This window comes from Lampetra fluviatilis, chromosome 4, assembly GCF_964198595.1.
Source record: "Lampetra fluviatilis chromosome 4, kcLamFluv1.1, whole genome shotgun sequence".
NCBI classification, from domain to species: Eukaryota; Metazoa; Chordata; class Hyperoartia; order Petromyzontiformes; family Petromyzontidae; genus Lampetra; species Lampetra fluviatilis.
Window position 1 is genome coordinate 27585730 of NC_136278.1, and position 21880 is coordinate 27607609.

Genomic DNA, 21880 nt, shown 5'->3' on the forward strand with positions numbered 1-21880 from the left:
TATGAAGTTAAATCATATTTTTTTAAAACCGTAGGTCAGATGCCGTGAGTGATTAACGTCTTTCTAAATTCAATGTGATATCCTGCCGAATGCGGGAAATATATTTGGCAAACCCATTCCATGGTTGTTAACTTAATCTGCAGATATGTTTGATTGCTGTATCTTGCAGCTGCCCGGTTGTGAACTTGGGATAAACAAGCCTGAAAATTGGGGTGGCAGTCCAATTTAAAATTTTAATCTGTGCTTGCAATGCAATCTCAAATGTTCTAAGAGGGGAAATGAAAGTTTATTAAATTGTCAGGAGAAAAGTGCGAAAAGCCAGCAAGACAGATGGCTTCCACCGACAATTAGAAAAGCCGGTTTGTAATCGTGTACTCAATCAGCGTGTCTTACAGGAGAAACTTGGTCACTGCCATCAGCATTAGCATAAATGGATTAATCCAATGCTGAGAGTGTTGTTGGTAATTTAAGGAACGAATATGATATATAATCATTTGTGTCTGGTTGCAGGCAGTAAGTGGTCTGAAATAGAATGTTTAACTCAGCAGAACTATTGCCACGTATAAATCAGCCAATTGGCTTATACTATGTATGTCTTTACCCATAATTCTTCACGACAATGCATGCCAAGTCCAATACAATTATATGCAGTTCTTAATTAAATCTGCAACAAATGTACGTTTTAAAGACAGATTACACAATAAATATAAATGTAACATTTACGGCCAACCAAATCTTGTTGAACAAATATTTAAACGTAGTGTGTAAACAATGTTAATTGTGTATGACACAACTTTATCAGTTACCATTAAATACACAACATCGTGTTTTTTTAACGTATAATATATTTTATTACGTTATCTAATTGCAAGGTAGCCCAAAAGTTAGATGGTCAAGAAAACTGTACTTATTATACAACATATCTAGTTCAACTAATGCCTACTTCAGCATTTTCTTGCTGTGGTTGTTCCACCTGATGAAGATTGCTTGTGTTGCGATCGAAACGTCGTGATTTGTTTTATTTTTTTTATTTCTAACTACGTGACTTTACCGAAAGAACCAAATAGTATTGATTCCTGCAATCACGAAAGTTTCAAATCAAGATGAAATACTGTAGACATTCTTTTTGCCCGTATTGAAACGGCTGTACGCCGTATGGACCCGAAAACTCAATTTCCCTGGACAAGAATACGGGGTAAACCGTATGGGTTGACAGGTATGAACATGCTACAGTATGAGCACGTTTTTTTTTAAATCCCCCATCATTGTCCACCCAGAAGTATAAACAGACACACTGCAGTTCGTCAGTCGCAAGGTCACGTGGGGTGGGGTAAAGTGTGGGTACTCCCATGCCCTCCCAAGGTGATAGATGCTGCCGGTGTGAGCTCACCTACGATTAATCGCACGTAAAATTGTGTGCTCTGTAGCATATGGAAACCTAAGACACCATTTTGCATATCTACGGGGTAGATATATCTACGGGGTAGCCAGGTGTGTTTTTTATTAATCTAATTTTCATTTAACATCAGGCGAATGGTGATTGGAGATTGAACTCCAAGCTCCAACGTGCACAGGAGAGGTACGAAGCACGCCCCAACGTTAGATTTGGGCGAATTTTGGACCGAGGAATTCAGCCGCGGTGTTGTGAGGTGGAGGGTATCTCCGATCGCTATTGCAGATATGCAATTGCCCTTCCGAAGAGGACATTTGGAATAAAGTTGTGCCGTTTCACAAACCTGTCCCACCCCCCCGGTGTTCAGCTGTTGTTGAGTCGCCAACTTCTTCGGAGGACAGAACACAAAGCAGAGTGTACTCATCGTCTCCGAACTTTATAATGTTTTATTGTTGTTATTGTTATCTATTTAGCCGACCATATCACCCCCACCCCCCCCTACCCATTAAATGGACTTATAATGGGAGGAGAGGGGAAAGGGTGGACCGGCTACACTAGCCAGCTTGGAATGGACGTCAAACATCCCTCTAAAAGGGGCTATGTAGCAGAGGTGTGGACTCGAGTCATGCGACTTGGACTCGAGTCAGACTCGAGTCATGATTTTGATGACTTCAGACTCGACTTGGACTTGCCTCATCTTTGACTCGACTTGACTCGGGACTCGAGAGCAAAGACTTGAGACTTACTTGTGACTTGCACAACAATGACTTTGTCCCACCTCAGAGGTGTGGACTCGAGTCATGCGACTTGGACTCGAGTCAGACTCGAGTCATGATTTTGATGACTTCAGACTCGACTTGGACTTGCCTCATCTTTGACTCGACTTGACTCGGGACTCGAGAGCAAAGACTTGAGACTTACTTGTGACTTGCACAACAATGACTTTGTCCCACCTCAGAGGTGTGGACTCGAGTCATGCGACTTGGACTCGAGTCAGACTCGAGTCATGATTTTGATGACTTCAGACTCGACTTGGACTTGCCTCATCTTTGACTCGACTTGACTCGGGACTCGAGAGCAAAGACTTGAGACTTACTTGTGACTTGCATAACAATGACTTTGTCCCACCTCTGCTATGTAGAACTCCAATCTATTGGAGGCCCTTCCATCGGCAGTCGAATGAGTGAGCATTTGCAGGGCAGCACTTTTGGCGTTTTACATTTAGCACGGCCCGAATCACTGTATCACTGTAGGTAGATGTAAGCTGGCTTTGCCCCCCCCCCCCCCCTTATTAATGCTCTGGCAAAGTTTTCCCTCCGGATGTCGCGGTGCGCCGAGTGAATTGTAAAGCAGGCGAGGCTGGCGGACGCATCTTAAAAGCAATCATTCGCCATGTTAGTGATCTCGCGGGACGCTTTTTTAAACATTTAAAACGTGTATGATTGTGGTGGGCTGAGAGAAAAATAAATAAATGCATTAGGAGCCAAGTTTTGGTCTATTGTATGCAGCATTTTTGTGTGAGGGAAAGTGAAATGTAAATGAGGTTGTTTAAAAGATAATTTGGATTTATTTTTGGATTACGTAATTCCACAAACTATTAGGTAATCTAAATAGCAATAGCATTAGACCGAATGCAAACAATGGGTGCTATTGCATTTAATTAATGTAATAATTTCGGTGGAACAACCGCCAACACAATTACGGTTATATCATTTTACTTTGAGTGTCCACGTTATTAAAACATGCGCAATAGCAATTGCAATTAACTATGAAGATGAATTAATGCATTTAACCTGCTGTGTCGCCCCCCCCCCCCCCAATCAGATTATTTACCTGCCTTATTTACATACTGCATTTCATTGAAAGTATTAAATTACGAAATCTTTTTTTTCTTTGCCCAATTATCCACAACAACCTAATTGCTCCATGGCAGCGGGGGACACTCTAAAGCACGATTGTGTTTGAACATGGGCAGCGTTGCACACATGTAACCTCCAAATTCACTCACAAAGAGGCATAGGAAAGAACTCGCCAGGCACTGAGATCTAACTGGATACGTGAAAATGAGCAATATGTGAACATCTGTGGAAATTATAGATCCGCCGTGCACAAATCTTGCGATGGGTGTGGGTGGTTAATTGACCAGGATGGACATGTGAAATCGGATATGCGACATGCTGTGTGCCTAAATGCGGTCTCAGCAAGTTATATTTAGGGGGTTCATATTTTCCTTTCATTTTCAGTAAATATAAATCGATGGCTATGTTCTGTGGATGAAAAATACATCTGAACATTGTCAAATCACCATTTAACTCTTACAAATATGTGTTAATAGTTTAATAACAACAATAATGTACAGCGCATTGTCAGTGCACCGCTGTATGAAGGCCTTCCCCATGCTATCATGGTCATGGGGATTGTTTGACCATACTTCGCCATGCTGGTCGAGTGCGGATTGGTTATGGGGGAGTGCAGGACCCATTTTAAGAAAAAAGATAATTCTCCACGAATATCAGCTGTGGCTGAGTTCATGACAGTAAACATTCTGTGAGCCACCGCTCTCTTTCCCTGCTTTTGCATCAGAAATGATGGAGATGAGGCATGAAGACAGACAGGCAGTCCCAATACACAACAACAACCGCCATTCGCCACTAAGTGTCTGTAACGTTACTACAGCGCTTGTGCTAGGCTTTGTGCACGTTAAGGCCACGTGAGGTGTGTCTGACGCCAGCCGGCAGATACTATGGGTCGACTGATTGCGATGACTGGCCAATTCACCTGTGCCCCCTACTGTGCCAACCTGCCGTGTTTTATCCAACCGGCGCTCCGCTCGTTGTTGTGAGCGTCGCTCCTCTGCCCTCCGTTGTTGTTGGAGGGCCACTGCCTCCCACTGCCCAGTAGCGTCCTTCACGAGCCACCTCCACTGAGGTCGATCTTGACATCGCTGGTACCAGTCATCGGCAAGTCCACTCAGCTCCACGTCCTCCTGTACCACATCACTCCATCTCTTCTCTAGCCCGTGCCACGCTCGTTTAGCCCTCTCTATCTGACCCATACACAGAGCTACACAACAGGCACATTTCAGGAAGACCACTCTTCTCACCGTGCACTGTGAATGCCGGAGTACTATTTTCAGTCGAAATTTGGCCAGGTTAAGTATCTAAACCCCTATTTTGTCACAATATACGAATGCATTCAACGTGAAGTCACTTTATTACATCTGCGATTAGTCATAGATTAGCGTAATGGATTTCGAACGCATAGCTGCAGTCGATGGCAATCGACTGAAGTGCCCGTCCCACCGTCGTTCCGTTTGCAAGGCGACCGTTGAGAAATATGCGTAGAGGTCGACGTTTCATCTAAGTTTCAACTTCCGTGCATTCCTGTTTACGTGGGGCCCAGCTCCTGAGAATGGGCTCATTAGTGCGCAGCTAAAATCGTAGCTTTCTAAAGCAGCATGTACCCGGTACCTTCTTCCACCTCCAGCTATTGATCATCTCAAGGCCAGGCGTAATAGGATCTCCATAGCTCCCCAGAGAGGTAAAAACCCCTAGACACGCGTGTGTCAGGCATGCGTAATTGAGTCTGTCATTTATCGGTTGCCTCCTGGAGACGAAGTCACGGGGCAGGAATGTAATGCTACGGACAAACGCAACTGATGTGCTTATCTTCTTGGTTCTTTCGGTAAAGTCACGTAGAAGGGAAGTAATAATATGTTTTATTTTTATTATTTTATTACTTCCCTTCTACGTGACTTTACCGAAAGAACCAAGAAGATGAATCCCTGCAGTCACGAAAGCTTTAAATCGTGATGTGCTTATGTTTGTGAGACAAAGATCCCCCGTGTAGCCTTAACAGACTGTAGGGGCAAGTGCTGTTAGCGAGCACCTATGAAGGCCGGAACGGTACACGAGGGGGTGGGTGGCCAGCACCACGCCCGACCGCCTTTGTCTCCCCAGTGGCGATGTTTACACACCGCACCAGGTACTCATTTAAGGCTGAGTCGACCTAGGGGAGGCCCAGGACCGGTTCAAATAATCGTCACTGGTGTTGGCCGTGAGCGGGAATCGAACCCGGGTCGCCAGGTTCATAGCGCAGCGCGCTAACCGCTACACTACCGCTCCCCACAAACACACAGCCATAACGATTTTGCAGGCTTCCCAATTATAATTTGTGTTCGTCATCATCGTCGGTCATGGTCAATCCACAGCTGGATGAAGGCCTCCCCGAAGCTGCCGCCGCCCACCTCTTATGATACCGCAGTGCGATAAACCACCTGACACCTGCATTACAGTTTCGTGTTTGATTTGTTGCTGTGCCGTGATTCACAGTGCCTAATCAGCGATGGAATATTGTCCAAGCGTTCGGTTGTTTTAAGTCCGTGTTTATGAAGACACTTGCACCACGTAATCTCCATAATACAGTTTTTTTGTGAAAGCCTCCGTGTCAAACTGACCACATAATCTGTTTGTGGAATTGGATTTTATTTTGCAGTCTTGGAAAGTAATACGCTGTGTAAACGTGGCGTAAATCAATTTATAAAATGAGCTTAGGAAAGATGGAAATCTTAATGAGATTAAGAAATACGGCTTGGTTAGCCACGACGTAATTATGAACGGTAGCTCATTTAATTACATATTTTATTTGTATACAAATTTGTTGACACACCTATTCATATTAACCTATGTTCATCTTCATTAATAGGGTTCAACTTTAGAGATGTACAGTTGATATTACATTTCACTTACATCAGCGTATTACCGTTCGATAAAATGCCATGCGATGAAGTGGCTTGCATGCTTTTAAACATCCGTGCTTTGGATATTTGAGAAGTTGTGCACAAGTAGGCAATGATATGGAGTCACCGAAATATAAGTGTGGCCAGAATAATCCGTGGTGCCTGTATATTTGGAGTTTCCATGTCTCTCCCACCGTGAGAACATGCAAACTACAAATATACACTTCATTGAGCTGTCGTTTATGTCCACGTCGCTTCTGAAACATAGATAAATAGTTCAGTGGGACCTTGGTAATTATAAAAAAAATTAACCCGTAAAAACAAAGTTTTTCACTATAAATCCTTTATATGCGTGGCGGCTAGAGTCCTCTCGTCCTCTGGCTTGAGATGGCTGCCTCCTATGGGTCAGATGATTGTCTGCCACCAATAAGCAATTGGTAATTAAATATTTTTAAAAAAATTCCTAAAAAGTGTAAAATTTTGGGAAAAATTTTTCACGAAAATAAATTGTCACGCACAACGAGTCTGTGTGCAAAATGTCAGCTCGATTGGATCACGGGAAGTGGGTTAAAAAACGACCAAAAGATTTGCACAGTCGTAAGCGCGCAAGCAAGCACGCAAGCACGCAAGCAAGCAAGCAAGTGAACTTAATATAAAGGATTTAAAAATATATACAGTTGAGTTTATAGTTTAGTTTCGTGGCGTTGGTACACTGGCAAAGCCAAGGTGAAAAAGTTGTGCACTTTGGGGAAGCGAGAACGCTTGGACGAGTTGGCCCTTTGAAATGATATTCGAATTACTCAAAGCTATGGTTGTCACATGTTCTGTTTGAAATCCCTTCTGCCAATTTGGGACGGCAGTTGCAGCTCGTCTCAATAAAATCATCATCTCGCCACAAATGACCCAGGGTCCGAGAAGAATTTTGTGTGGCTCAAATTTAAGGTCTTGCATTGTGGTCAATGCTACCCCGCACCACAAGGTTCTCTGCTGACATACGTCCCTCTCGGCAAATCTTGCAGCTGGCGTATGCCCTCAAAACTGCTTTCATTGAATGGTGCGCGTTACCATAAACAACGGTGCATTTTGCAACATGGCACATGTTTATGATTTGCAGTGTAAGCCAGATAGTGGGACACATTAAGTGCCACTGCCTGTTGTAATGCATTATTCGTTATGCTTCAGGCATGCTGACATCCGTGATGAATACATCGCTGTTAAGAAGGAAATTGCTATCGTTTTTTAACAAGCCTACAAATCATTTTCCCACGTACCCTATTTACTACAGAAACCAATCGGTGCTTATCATCGTGACCTTTAAGGATAGCTCATAGTGTAATTCATCCATTGTAATTTAATATACTTTGTTTTGAATGGTTCTTATTGAAAAGTTTGCTCTTTAAAGCAAAGTATTCAATGCGCATAACAATAATGTCATGAGCTCAGAATTTGCGATGCCACCGAGTGTTTGGACATGAAATTCCCTGCAAAATTCATGAACCTATCGTGATTTCAAACTGCTCGTGGAACCAGGAAAAAAAAAACTCTTCTGAAATACACGGCTGGGTTTGAATTTCCAGCATCAATCAACACCATCACAATGCACGTAACCAGTGTTGCGAATCCCCATCGGGAAACCACACTGTGCACAACTTCTTCGGATGAATTCCCAATGTACGCTGCACATTGACATTGCTGATGTCATCCTATAGCTGTGCGCCTCCCTCCATTGGGAATGCAGGAGTCAGAAATGTTCAGCACTTCATAGTGGAGCCCGAGATTGAGTTGTGCAGCTTCAATCTTCAATTCATGACCTTACCTTCATTGTCATCAGAAATTACAAAACCATTCAACTGCACTGTCTGGGTAAAAAAAAATGTTTTATGTCTTTTTCTTCACTGCATATCACAGCACTTTTGCAAGAAAGTATCACAGGTGTGTCACTCTCCTGTTTTATCGTCCTGCCATGAACAGTTACGTTTTACTCAGTCTTTAAACTCATCATTTGACCCGGCGAATTTAGCTGGCCTTGCAGTTATCACGTGAATGCTTTAAATATTTACGTGGTGTCAATTTTTATTTTAGATTTTACTCAATTGCATGCTGGTTATCACACTGGAATTGCACTCCAGAGGCTGCCAGTTTCATCTCCCCGCGTGACAGCTGAAACGATGGGGACGCTTCTTAAATCTCCGCACCTCGGTCCCACCCATCGGTACGCCAGTGAGTTGAATGGAACGAGTTATAAAAATGTGTATTTATCCGGGAGAATCCGATGAGCTAAAGTTAGGACACTCCCACTTTTTCCGAGGCATCTGCAAGAAAAGGCCAATACCCTCAAGAGTTCCCCCCTCGTGAAGGCCCTTCCACCAGCAGTGACAAGAACAAGCAATTGCTGGGCTGCACCTTTGCCTTTTTACCTTCATGCAGTTGTGCTTAAATCAGAAAGAAAAACATTGCATATATGTATTTTTTGTGCCTGTTTTTTGAAATCCATGTCCTTCCTTGAATGTTTACTATTTGACTTAAATCTTTCGTAACTGCAGAAATGCATACTCTTTGGGTCTTTCGGTAAAGTCACGTAGATAGAAAGATAATAAAAAAATACATCACGACCTGTCGATCGCAACACAAGCAATCGTCTTCAGGTGAAAAATAAAATTCACATGAGGACGATTGCTTGTGTTGCGATCGAAACGTCGTGATTTTAATTTTTCTATCTACGTGACTTTACCGAAAGACCCAAAGAGTATGTTTACTCTTTGTGTACATTTTTAGTACCAGTGGCGTTTGACACAACTTTGACAGTACGTGCACAGCACTTTCTGTACAATCCATGGCCAGATGAGGGCCTTTCTACACCATGTCAACCTTGAGGGTTGTGTCGCCACACCTCACGGCTAACAGGGGTTGGTAAAGGTGGGGGAGCATGGATGTGGAAGCGTAGAAATTGAGAACAACAATGGATTTCGCTGCACCACCATCTACTGCAAACCACCCCAGCACTTTTTGATTTAAAGCTTTCGTGCCTGCAGGGATTAATATTCTTGGTTCTTTCGGTATAGTCACGTATAAGGGAAATAATAAAATAATAAACATAAAACAATAAAATTCTCACGACGTTTCGATTGCAACACAAGCAATTAGCATCAGGTGTGAAAACCAAAGCATGCATTTTTTTTTTAAAAGTGGCGGTTTTTAAATCCTTTATATTAAGTTCGCTTGCTTGCTTGCGCGCTTATGACCGTGCAAATCTTTCGGTCGTTTTTTAACCCACTTACCGTGATCCAATCGAGCTGACATTTTGCACACAGACTCGTTGTGCGTGACAATTTATTTTCGTGAAAAATTTTTTCCAAAATTTTACACTTTTTAGGAAAAAATAAATTTCATATTTTATTTAAAATACCAATGTGATAAAAATGAAACTCTTACTCAAGAAAAACAGAAATGAATAATAAAATAAAACCGATGCCACGCATATAAAGGATTTATAGTGAAAAACGTTGTTTTTAAGGGTTACATTTTTTTCATAACCTGTGTGTGCATGGAGATCGCCCAATCAGGCACGTTCTAAGCTCAACCCCTGACTCGACAGTAGTACACTGTTACTATTGTATTACTGGCAGAGGTCGCAAACGGGTACCCGATACCCGTACCCTACCCGATACCCGGCTACCTGTACCCGACCGGGTACGGGTACCCGTTTGCGACCCTGGTGCGGCCGGGTACGTGTACGGGTAGGCCGTGAGTCACTGGTGAGTCACTGTTTGTCACTCATTTCCCAACGTCTTGTCTCTTCTCACAATTCAAGTTCCTAGAATCAACCCACCCGCGCCTGCAACATGGCTTCATCCCAGAGGTCGCAATCAGGTACCCGATACCCGTACCCTACCCGTACCCAGTCGGGTACGGGTACCCGTTTGCGACCCTGGTGCGGCCGGGTACGGGTAAGGAATCAAAATCCCGCTTGCGACCTCTGATTACTGGGTATGAAATAACGTTGCACACAACTCTATCCTGAATATCTTACGAAGAGCATGGCAATATGCTGCCACCTGCTGATACGTAATTGGATTCACACTTCATGTGCACGGTAAATTGTTAATGCGACATCGCTGCAAATATTAATCGGGTATAACGTTTTGCGATGAATTATTACAGAGCTGGTCAAGCTAAAAGTATTATATAAACAACAACAAAAACCAACTAGATGCTATCATACAATTGTGTCAAATGTGTTTAAAATGTGTATGCATGCGCATGATATATATTACATCTGCACGTGGGCTCAAGGGGAAACAATTTACCACGCGTTCTGGAAGCTCAATTAAAAAAAACATCAATGCACTAATTCTAGATTTGAAGCTTTCGTGACTGCAAGGATTCATACTCTTAGTTCTTTCGGTAAAGTCACGTAGGTAAACAAGTGAAATTAAAATTAATAAAAAATAAAATAATAAATGAAATTAAAATTCATAAAAAATCAAATAATATTTCTTTATTAATTTTAATTTCATTTTTTACCTACGTGACGTTACCGAAATAACTAAGAGTATCAATGCACTAGGATATCAACTGCAATGCAAAAGTGTTCAAACGAATGTACAGTTTCTTAAACAATTCCGGTTTGAACACGCAGCAGGATAATACATTGGTGGTTGGTCAGAATCGAATCACGACATGAGTCCAGCACCAGGTCACGTGCGCGTGTTTTGTTTCCTGTTAAGAGCACTGCCAGAGGCTAACACATGTTTGTATAAAAACAACTCTAAGATGTAATCCTCTACTACTGACCTTAACCCTGTCCTATATCATTCCTGCACAACCAGGTATCCTATTCCTAACCCTTCAAACTTACTTTAGCCCTAACGCTAGTCCCCAAATCGCTTGTAATAATAACTGAACAGTGACTACTCCAAAGGGTGTATTTTGTACATGTATGTATGTTGAACTTCTTTTACACAGTACTTAGTCCACCATGCTAATCGCAGGTGTGTGGGGAAGTTGAATATTAGAAGACACAGTAAAAAGCCAAGTGAAATCCCGTCATGTATTTCCCATTCTAATTATTGTGACAGTACCCCCATGTGAATGCCCATCGCACATTCAGTTGAGTTTAATAACCAAATCTGCCCCGGGCAAAGTGGTGGGAAACAGCTGTGCCGTGCGACATCACAGGCTGGCTGCCTCCGTCAAAGATTATGACCGTAACCGAATTGTGGGGGGGGGTGGGGGGTTGGGGGCAATCCTCCTACTCTTTTCATTATTCTATCGATAGATGTACACCGGCGGTGGCATGGCCTAGCGGTGTAGCACCGTCGCCAGAGGTCGCAAACGGGTTTTGATTCCTTACCCGTACCCGGCAGCACCAAGGTCGCAAATGGGTACCCGTACCCGGCCAGGTACGGGTTCCCGTTCCCTACCCGTACCCGTACCCTACCCGAAATGAGTGACAAACGGTTACTCACCAGTGACTCACGGCCTACCCGTACCCGGCCGCACCAGGGTCGCAAACGGCTACCCGTACCCGGCCGGGTACGGGTAGCTGGGTATCGGGTAGGGTACGGGTATCGGGTACCCGGTTGCGACCTCTGACCGTCGCCGCTTGGCGTACAGGTTCACGGTTCCGAATCGCGTTTCGGAGTCCAACAGCCACCACCGATGTTAACGCTGCGGGCGACGAAACCGCAGCAGCGCGGCACCGCCCGGCCTCACGGTTGTCGATCAAGAGACCCTGGTGTCAGTACGAGTAGGGCACCGCGTTCCCGTGTCGGGGTCCTGATTTGCCAAGGAATAAATTGGCCCGCATGTCAATCAATTTGGGATTATAGATCGCAATGTTCGGCTCCCTCCTGGCAGACAAATGCCCCCGGGCCAATATCGCAAACAAGACGATGTTGGTCTCTTGAGTTCTCAAACTGATTACGTGAAATAAACTTGACGTGGTTTTGGAGTCGTCCCATGTATCGTTTCGCATGCTGGGAGCTTCAGAGAAACATCGGACAGCATACCAAACAACTCCGTGGTACAACCGAAAACACATCGGACATCATACCAAGCATACCCAATGCATGGTCCTCCTGAAACTGAGCCCTCAGACTCAGTGGGGGACTCTTCCCTGGGAAATAAAAAAAAAGTTAAACAAAATAAAAAAAGATGGGCAGCGCAGCAACATTCATTTTGTAATTTACGATCCTCAGCAACCCGCATTGACCTGCGAGGCGAAGTATTTTAAAATGAGAACATCATATCCACCCGCAATTGCTTGGAGAGGCCCTCATCCAGCAGTGGATTGATCAATGGGGCCGTGCAGGCTGCACATTATTCTGTCATTTGATCTTCATGGCGGTACCCCGGGGTAGCAAATAATACAGAATGGCCGAGGCAACTAAATACTTTTTTTCTGGGACACTATTTTTTCCAGGGGTGTTACTTCACTCCGCGACTGGGTTACCAATCAATTTCGAAATCGGTGGTGCCACTCAACGAAGTCGAAACGCAACGAGGACGACTGCGCCGAAACCCTGAACGCTCGCGGTACGCACCGTAGTGGTGCATCGTGTACAGCTCGTCGAGATGAGTCGATTGCCGCATCGCCGACTTATCAACAGACTCAAAACGACTGCATCACGGACATTGTGCGAGAGCCGGGGTTACTATGGTACCCCGGGGCACCGCCACGAGGTTCATTTAACAGATTTTCTTTTGGACCGAGATAATTTCTCACGCGAAATTGCGTTCCTCACACCCACCACAACCAACCTCCCCACCACCACCACCACCATGGAGATTTTGCAGTCGTGACCGTCGGTGTGTTTCCAAACTGCATTGACTGCCGTGGCCAATTTGTGGTGGGAATGGCCATAGCGAGTGATGTTGTCAGCTGGGGGGGGGGGCACCGGGTGCGCATTAGCTGCGTGTAGTTACGTCCACACTGTGTGCATTATATCTGAGCCTTTCTGTGGAGATGTTTTTTTAAATTTCCATGGCAACCTCAGCAGTACTCTTGGGAACTGGTGAGAGATTGGGACGCGTTAGCGAAGGTGTCTGCGCGCGTATGCATATTGACGAGACGCGAAGACACAGAATGGCAGCAAAAAGAAAATGTCACGAATTCTCTTCGCGTTTTCACTGCAATCGTTTCAATGGTCGCAACTGCCACTTTTGATCACAGCCCAGCGATTCATTAGCAGATGGACATTCGAATGCGATACACTGGAGTCTTCGTTGCAAATATTTCACGTACCTTTTTTTCAATGGAATATATTCATATATTTTGCAATTGAAGGCAATATTGTGTCGAGATGAAATGTTGAATGTGGCAATGGCACCACCAATAATAATTTAAAAGTGACAAAACATTCTGTGAAAATCGGCCACAGTACAGAACGGAATTATTCAACAACTGAACAAGGAAAAAATCCACATTTAGCATTCACCCAGCACACACACACACCTGTGTTTCGTTTATGGAAATTTTATGTCGCATGAAATTGCCGATTACACCACAAAAAACTACTCTGCTCAGTCAATTTAATCTCAGGGAGGTGGGCTAATTTAAAGAACACAATATTATATATTGCTGCAATTATAAACATGGCACATTCAATCGTCAATGCATGAGTGGCCCAGAACACACGATTGTTTTCTTTAGCTGGGTAGTGTGAACAAAGTGGGCTCGGCACTGTGATCCAACCATTGTGGATGAGTGCCCAAATACGGACGAAGCTAAAATAAGCGAACGCCTTCAAACCACAAGGTGGTAGCATTGCAGCTTTAATAAAAACCCGCCTGAAGTGCTCGTTTCGTTTACCGATTCCGTGTATTGTTCCAGGATGGTTTAACATCGTGAAGCACGGGATTTTTGGTACAAATGTTATTGATTTATCAATGCCTTCCAGATTTTTTAATCCACGTTTGTGTTATTGGTGAGGTTTTTTAAAAAATGTAATTGCAACTATTTGTAGATAGCACAAGAAATAGGTTTGACTGTTGCGTATGTATTGTTATAGTCTATAGATGTGTGTGTTTATGTGTATACAGCGGGGAGCGGTTAGTGCAGCGGTTAGTGTTCTACGGTCAACACCACTGACGATTATCTGAACCAGTCCTGGGCCTCTCCTAGGTCGACTCAGTCTCAAATGAGTATCTTGTGTGGTGTGTAAACATTGCCACTAGGGAGACAGAGGCGGCTGGGAGTGGTGTTGGCCACCAACCCCTCGTGTTCCGGGTTTCATAGGTACTTGCTAACAGCACTTGCCCCAATAGTTTTTTCAGGCTATATGGGGGATCTTTGTCTTTTTGTTTTACAGTATATTCAACTCGCTCAATTATTTATAAACGCATGTTGAAATGTATCTCAACATATGAAGAGCAAATCAAGCTTTAATACGTTCTTCTATCGAGCCGTCCATATATGACGTCACGCACCTAGGGGGGGGGGGTCAGACATTTGTGACGATGTGTGACGAGGTGCGGGGGGGCTTGAGAAATGTGACGTCACATCAAAATGCGCAACTTTAAATAAATATAGACGACACGTTCTTCTTAATTAAATAGACTTTTTAATAAATGTTTTCTCCTACAACATCAGAGTGCAGCGCCACATTAAATACGCACTACAATAACAATAGTTTAAAGCGATTTGAAGCATGTTTATTTTCAAAATGGAAATATGGTTTTGGGGGGGGGGGGCAGAACTTTGTGACGTCATATTTGAGGGGGGGTCTGACTTTTTGTGACGCCGTGTGACGAGGGGGGGGGGGTAAAAAATCGTCCAAAATCGCGTGACGTCATTTATGGACGCACGAGTAAGAACGTTACTTGGAGAGAAAAAAAAAGTTGAGGAGAAAGCAATCAAATGTCCAGACAATCCTGAATTTTTTTTCTGCTCAAATACATATTTAGATGTGGCCAGGTGACTCAGGGAATGTTGCTTGTGCCGTGCGGCTGAGATCCAGAGTTTTAATTTTAGGTTTCGGCCAACTGTGATTACGCTATGTTGTCCAGTTTAGTGCTGTCTTACTCTGTGCCTGGTCATTAAAGAGTGCATAATCCTAATAAAAAAAATAAACTTTCACCTTACGTTTGAATTTCACATAATTGTGCCGGGAATTGCTCTTTGGATTTAAACGAAATTATTTCACTGAACTCAACATTTCACCGTTGCGGGGTATGTGGGAAAATGCAGCAGTCCCTAAAATGGATTTTTTTTTAAAGGCCAATTTAAAGGAATCTAAGTACTGCAGTGTTGTGATACCTTCCCCCTACAGGCAGTTATATGCCACAATGTAACACACCGCTCTGAAAGTTCAGTTTCAGTTGTATTTATTAGGTTTAGCCCTGTGAGCCATTCGGCTCTTGACTCGGGTGCAACTGCAACAAACAAAAACATGAACAAAGAACATCTTAAAGTGACGACGCACAACAGAAACATCCAGGAAAAAACAGCAAAGTCTTCCAGAAAAAAGCACCGTATATCAACGATGTCTGCAAAAATCCCAGTGGAATGCAAGTCAAACAATAACAACCATAAGACAATTTAGATTAAAGTTATCAAGTTATCTCCGTACTTCAACAAACAAACATGGCTTAATCATACGTTTTCGAAATCACCAATATACAGCTATAAAAACAATGTAACAGTGATCATAGGAACTGTTGTTCAAATTTAACAATAAACGATATCCATAACATGTACGACCCATCTTTGCAGCCATAGCTGGCAGCCTGAGTCACTCCATAACAGCAGTATCAACATGTTTCAATGAGTTCCAATTGGATAATGCTGCCGACAGCAATATTGGGAATACATAGGGCAAAGATGAGATGAATGAATACAGTGGTCAAGACACTTTTTCTGGCATAAGGTATTCCAACGGTTTTAAGGTAATTTTGGGGTGCTGATTCCAAATCTGGCATCAGTTTTTGTCTATCACATCACATTTTTGAGATATCAAATATTGCATTTTCAATAAAAACTGCAGAAGAAAAATATTAAATAAATGTGGATATCGACATAAAATGATATTATAAACACACTATCCTAAAAATACAGCACCATATTTTAACACTAAAGCAGTCACTGACTCGCAACAACTTATAATCATAAGTGACAGAGTTAATTTTGGGTAAAATCAATGAAAATGGGGTATGCCGATAGCATAAAAATGATGTGATAGAGCAAATCTGAGATCAGATTTGGAATAAGCACCCTGAAATTAGTCTAAAACAGCTGCAAAAGTCCAGGCCAGAAAAAAATGTATTTTTTTTGTTGACCAGTGATAAGCATGAAAAATAAAGAAAGAAATACGTTTTTCAAAGACACCGCTGTAATCGTGTGTGTGTGTGAAAAGGGCCAGCATTAAGCAATAATGTGTGCAGCTACACCTGATTGTTTAAAGCGCATGTTAAGAGTGGATTTACACGGTGTTTCAAAAATAAATTACACTCACAAGAATTTGGTACAATACCACCAGAAATGTGCCTTCGGGCTTAGGAGACCACCTGGAGAAAATTCCAGGCACGCGTTGACAACGATGGCGAACAAGTGGAGAATCTTTGACTTTTTGAAGCTATTCACATAATTTGTTATTATGTTACAGTGTAGTATTATCCGTTCTTTTTCCATTAAAAACGATAGTCCCAGAAAGTGTTAACATTAAATTTCGATTTAAAGCTTTCGTGTCTGCAGGGATTCATCTTCTTGGTTCTTTCGGAAAAGTCACGTAGAATGGAAATAATAAAGTAATAAAAAGAAAACATAACGAAATAGTTATTTATTTAATTACTTTTCTTACTGCTATTTTTTTTCTTATTTCCATTCTACATGACTTTACCGAAAGAACCAAGAAGATGAGTGTTAACATTGTTTTGAAGCACCTTCTATAATCCATTCCACAGCATATTGCCTGGTGCTTATGAAAGTGCACATATTATAGTGAGACGAGATGAATATTTACTAGTGGGTACACATTCCTTTATTTTTATTATTACTAGTATGTGCCCAAGTGGGCATTGCAAATTAAATTAAAATCATTAAAAGTAAAATAAAAATAAAATAAAAATCACGACGTTTCGGAAGCAACACAAGCTTCCGTCTTCAGGTGGAACCGTCACAGCACGATAGCTGTATCGTGCTATGACGATAGCTGTATCGTGCTGTGACGGTTCCACCTGAAGACGGAAGCTTGTGTTGCCTCCGAAACGTCGTGATTTTTATTTTATTTTTATTTTACTTTTATAAATTCTAATTTTTTACCTACGCGACTTTACCGAAAAAACCTAAGAATATGAATCCTTGCAGTTACGAAAGCTTCAAATCTAGAATTCAGCCAAAATATTGCCCCAGGACGAGGCCAGCCGAGAAATGGTCATCCTCTTTCATTGGCTGATGCCATCATTGACATTTGTGTCTATCAATACACGCTAGTCCTAATTAGGTTAATCTGCTGTCCTAAATATAGAATATTTGCAAGTTCATTGCCACGTTAATATTTCCATAGCATCCAGTTCATGATCGAGCACACGCATGCAGGAACTTCACACGACCCACAGACCTAGAATCCAAATTAACAGTTGGAAATATCGCTCATAGTTGCCCCTGCCTACCAAAATATAACGTTGCTCGCCTAAGTGTGTGTTTCGGGTTTTACCCCGTAACGTTTGGCATGATGTGTGACGTTTCATTCTGAATCAGTTCCTGAAGAAGCTCCCAACGCGTGGAACATTTAACATCGGACATTATGTCAAATAACAACAACACGCATTATGCAACACAAAAACATTGGCGCGCTATATAGCATAACCGCGAAAACATCGTCGCAAAATATAACATTTGTACATTGCAGCGATTTATATGTGCTGGGGATGAGCAGAAATCCAGCGCGTATCTGTTGCAACCCATCTAGAAAGTGTGAATGACAAAACGAGAAAGATGAATGCCCCTGGAGTGAGCAAGGCGATCTCTGCTGTGGTGAGGTCATTGTCTGCAGAGATGACCTTTACACATCCCCAATGTGCAAGCAAACCATATGTGCACATTTGTAAAAAAAAAATGTTTAATACAGCAGGCTTTAGCTGGAGAAGGGACGAAAAAAGTTGCTGTTATTTTGAGAAATGGCTCGTGCAATGTACCGGAAATTGTGACATTAACACTTGCTCTCCTTTGTGGGATTTCGTTTCTAACCAGGTATACGAAAATGAAGACGGCTACCAACACGTACATCTTCAACCTTGCCCTGGCAGACACATTGGTCACCACCACCTTGCCCTTCCAGAGTGCCGATTACCTCATGGGCTCGTGGCCTTTCGGAGAGGTGATCTGCAAGGTGGTGATGTCCATCGACTACTACAACATGTTCACCAGCATTTTCACGCTCACGATCATGAGCGTCGATCGCTACATCGCTGTTTGCCACCCAGTGAAGGCTCTGGACTTTCGGACGCCCTCCAAGGCCAAGTTGATCAACATCTGCATCTGGATCTTGTCGTCAGCCATTGGCATTCCCGTCATCGTCATGGGAACGGCCAAGAAAGAGGAGGGTAAGGGTGACTTTAGCGTTTGGAATGTTTTTTTTTCTCTTAGTTTAATTTCATTTTCAGTGTCCTGCCTTTGGGTGGGATTTCTTATCACAAGTTACCAGGCATAGGAGAAGTATTGGCAATATGCTAACGATAACTGTGAAAATGTATGTTTAAATGTCTATTAGGCCTCAACTTAATGCAGCTTCATTTTTTTTAACCAAACTGTCCATGAAAATATTTCTACGAACCATTTACATACTACAACCCGGCATTTACATTTCAATATCACTCTCGGTTGAGATTAATGTAAGACCCCCACCACCCCCCCCCCCCCCCCATATCTATTTATTAAATAAAGTCATCAAAATGTGCTTCGGTCAATTCACTGCCAGAGGAATGCCTCCACCAGACCATCACCATCCCTCAGAGTCCTGGATTTAATAATCCACCTCGCAACTGTAACGTGCCGATTTCATTGCTCCATCTCCGCAGGGCACCTACTCGTGGGTGTGTTCCCTGAGCGGGCTGCCACGTCATCATTATTCATAAATCGGACCCAGAATTTGCATTCAAATGGCACTCTCCATTTATATTTACGTCACGCCATCCAATCAGTTTATTTGGTACAGAATGCTGGAGAAATTGTGTTTGCATTAGATTTATATATTTTTTTTATATTGCTCGTTACCAAAAAAAAACATTTGCACAGTTCAAGATATAGAATGGACTGGAAAAGCGATTGACTAATTTATCATCTTTAATCGTAAAGCCATTTATTATTCAAATGTACAGCGCTTTGCCAATCCACTGCTGGGTGAAGGCCTCTTTCAATCCATTTTGGTCCTGGGGGTTGTTTGACCCTACTTCACCACGCTGGTCAGTGAGAGTTGGTGATGGGGGGGGGGGAGACAAGGTCCAGTTTAAAATCCCTCGCCACTGATGTTAGTGGTTGTTCGAACTGAGATGGCCGGATTCACACAGCATTATCTTCGTGATCTTTTTTGCCAGAATGAAATTGATGAAAAACTAATAATAGGTTCCACCCTTTGGGTCCCATAGATATAACTGCTCAACTCGAGGTACAAATGCTCTCATACTTGCATTGCCTTTGTGGTGTTCGCCCTTTGGCATTCTCTGATCTGACACTGCTGAGACAAGGCCATGAAGAAGGCTGTCTCTGGCGTCGACCAATCGGTTTCAAGGACAATGGATATATTACACTGGTCAACAACAAAAAAACATTTTTTCTGGCCTGGACTTTTACAGCTGTTTTAGACTAATTTCAGGGCGCTGATTCCAAATCTGATCTCTGATTTGCTCTATCACATCTCATTTTTATGCTATCGGCATACCCCATTTTCATTGATTTTACCCGAAATTAACTCTGTTAGTTATGATTGCAAGTTGTTGCGAGTCAGTGACTGCTTTAGTGTTAAAATATGGTGCTGTAATTTTAGGATAGTGTGTTTATAATATAATTTTATGTAGATATCCACATTTATTTAATATTCTTCTTCTGCAGTTTTTATTGAAAATTCAATATTTGATATCTCAAAAATGTGATGTGATAGACAAAAACTGATGCCAGATTTGGAATCAGCACCCCAAAATTACATTAAAACCGTTGGAATACCTTTTGCGAGAAAAAGTGTGTTGACCAGTGTTATCGAAGCATGTTTGCACGTATTGCCACAAGTACGTGCGCTTAATGCAGACGTGATGCCTTGCAAAAGGTATCCATTGGGTGTTTGAACAACTTAACACCTATTTTATTGCCAGAAAGGGTGAAACCTATTCTCTTTTTTATCATCATCGTAATGCATTATTGCGCTAACCACTTGTCCACCGCTCCACCCGTTAATTAGTTGATATGTTCCCATTTTAATTGCACGATTTAAGCACAGCAGGATGGAACACAATACGCCTCGTAAATATCCTGTTGTTTATTGACCCACATTATTGCGTGGATTACAGATGTCATAAAATATTGCACAGTAATCACCGGGATGATTTGTGGTTAAAATGCAGCCCATGCGAATGAATCAAAGCTATTGGAGGTAACTAATTATAACTGAGTAGATCGGGTAAATGTTGAAAACCTGCAAGGAGTGCTTTAGATGCATGACTCACCCAGGCAGTCAATAAAGACGGGTTGAAGTTTTAAAGCCCTGTATGATCACAATGGGATGTTCGCTATCAACAACAAGGCAACTCCTATGACTAATTGGGAATGGGACGCAAGCGTAGGATTGATCACACTGTCGCTGGCCGCCTTTGGGGAGGGTGTATAGTATGAAAGGCTGAGACACCCTAGGAACCAAAGGTTCACTACTGACGATGCGCTCCCCAAATTTCACCAGGCTCACTGTTCATGAACTCTTGGAAGTGCTTGCACAAAGGATAGTAACATCTCATCCTGTGTTCTTGGAATCAAAAGAGCATTTTACATCCTCGGTGATGTGGTGTGTTCATATAAGGTGGTATGCCCAGTGGGCATATGCCACACTTGTGGTGAGCAATGCCTGACAATAGTCAAGTAAACGCTCTACACTGGAGACGAGCGGGTGACTCAGAGGTCTTATCATTGAGCTGTCACTCCAAAGATGCGGGGATCAAATCCAAGTTTCAGCCAACCGTGATTTAAACTGGCTTCTCGAGTGTTAGACGGTTGATGGTCTCAGCACAACAACAATTTTACATCAGATTAAATTTAGTTTTTGAACTTGTAGGAAATAAAAAAAGGCCACTTGAAGCGGGGTTTTTTTTCTTCCTGGAGATGCCCTGTCAAATTTCTCTTTTGCAGCCATTCAACCGCTGACAATCGGGGAACACTGCACTTAAATGTTTCCAAATTGATTCTTAATATTATCACATGATGCCGATAGAACAATTGCAATTAGCAAAACATAACAAAATAAGTAAATGCATTAACCAAGAACTCCAACAAACACGAGATAAGACTTTTCTCTTTGTACACTTAGTTTACGTCCCGTGCACAATCAAGAGGCTGTCATGGTACAATGGTTAGCACACTGGACTTTGGGTTACCTGTTCAAGCTCCTGACACGGCAATTAAAATGATGGCGCAAGTTGATTCAATGCACTCGCCTCTGTCCACCCAGCAGCATACACGGCAGGTCGTGTGTGAAGGGGTAAAGTTTGGATCCTCCCACCCCTTCTAAGATATCTGGGCAGCGTGGCCGCCCCGTGGGGCATGCAGGGCC

The 21880-nt window shown here is 42.7% G+C and overlaps 1 protein-coding gene across 3 annotated transcripts in view; it reads left to right on the forward strand.

Annotated features, from left to right (window-relative positions):
- The window catches only part of LOC144931712 (delta-type opioid receptor-like), a 59259-nt gene that overhangs the window by 35969 nt on the left and 1410 nt on the right, over positions 1-21880 (forward strand). For all 3 annotated transcript variants that reach the window (XM_078855922.1, XM_078855920.1, XM_078855921.1), the window contains exon 3: positions 18322-18674. In XM_078855922.1, the coding sequence (XP_078712048.1) occupies positions 18322-18674 (353 nt within the window). The remainder of the gene's footprint in view (positions 1-18321; positions 18675-21880) is intronic.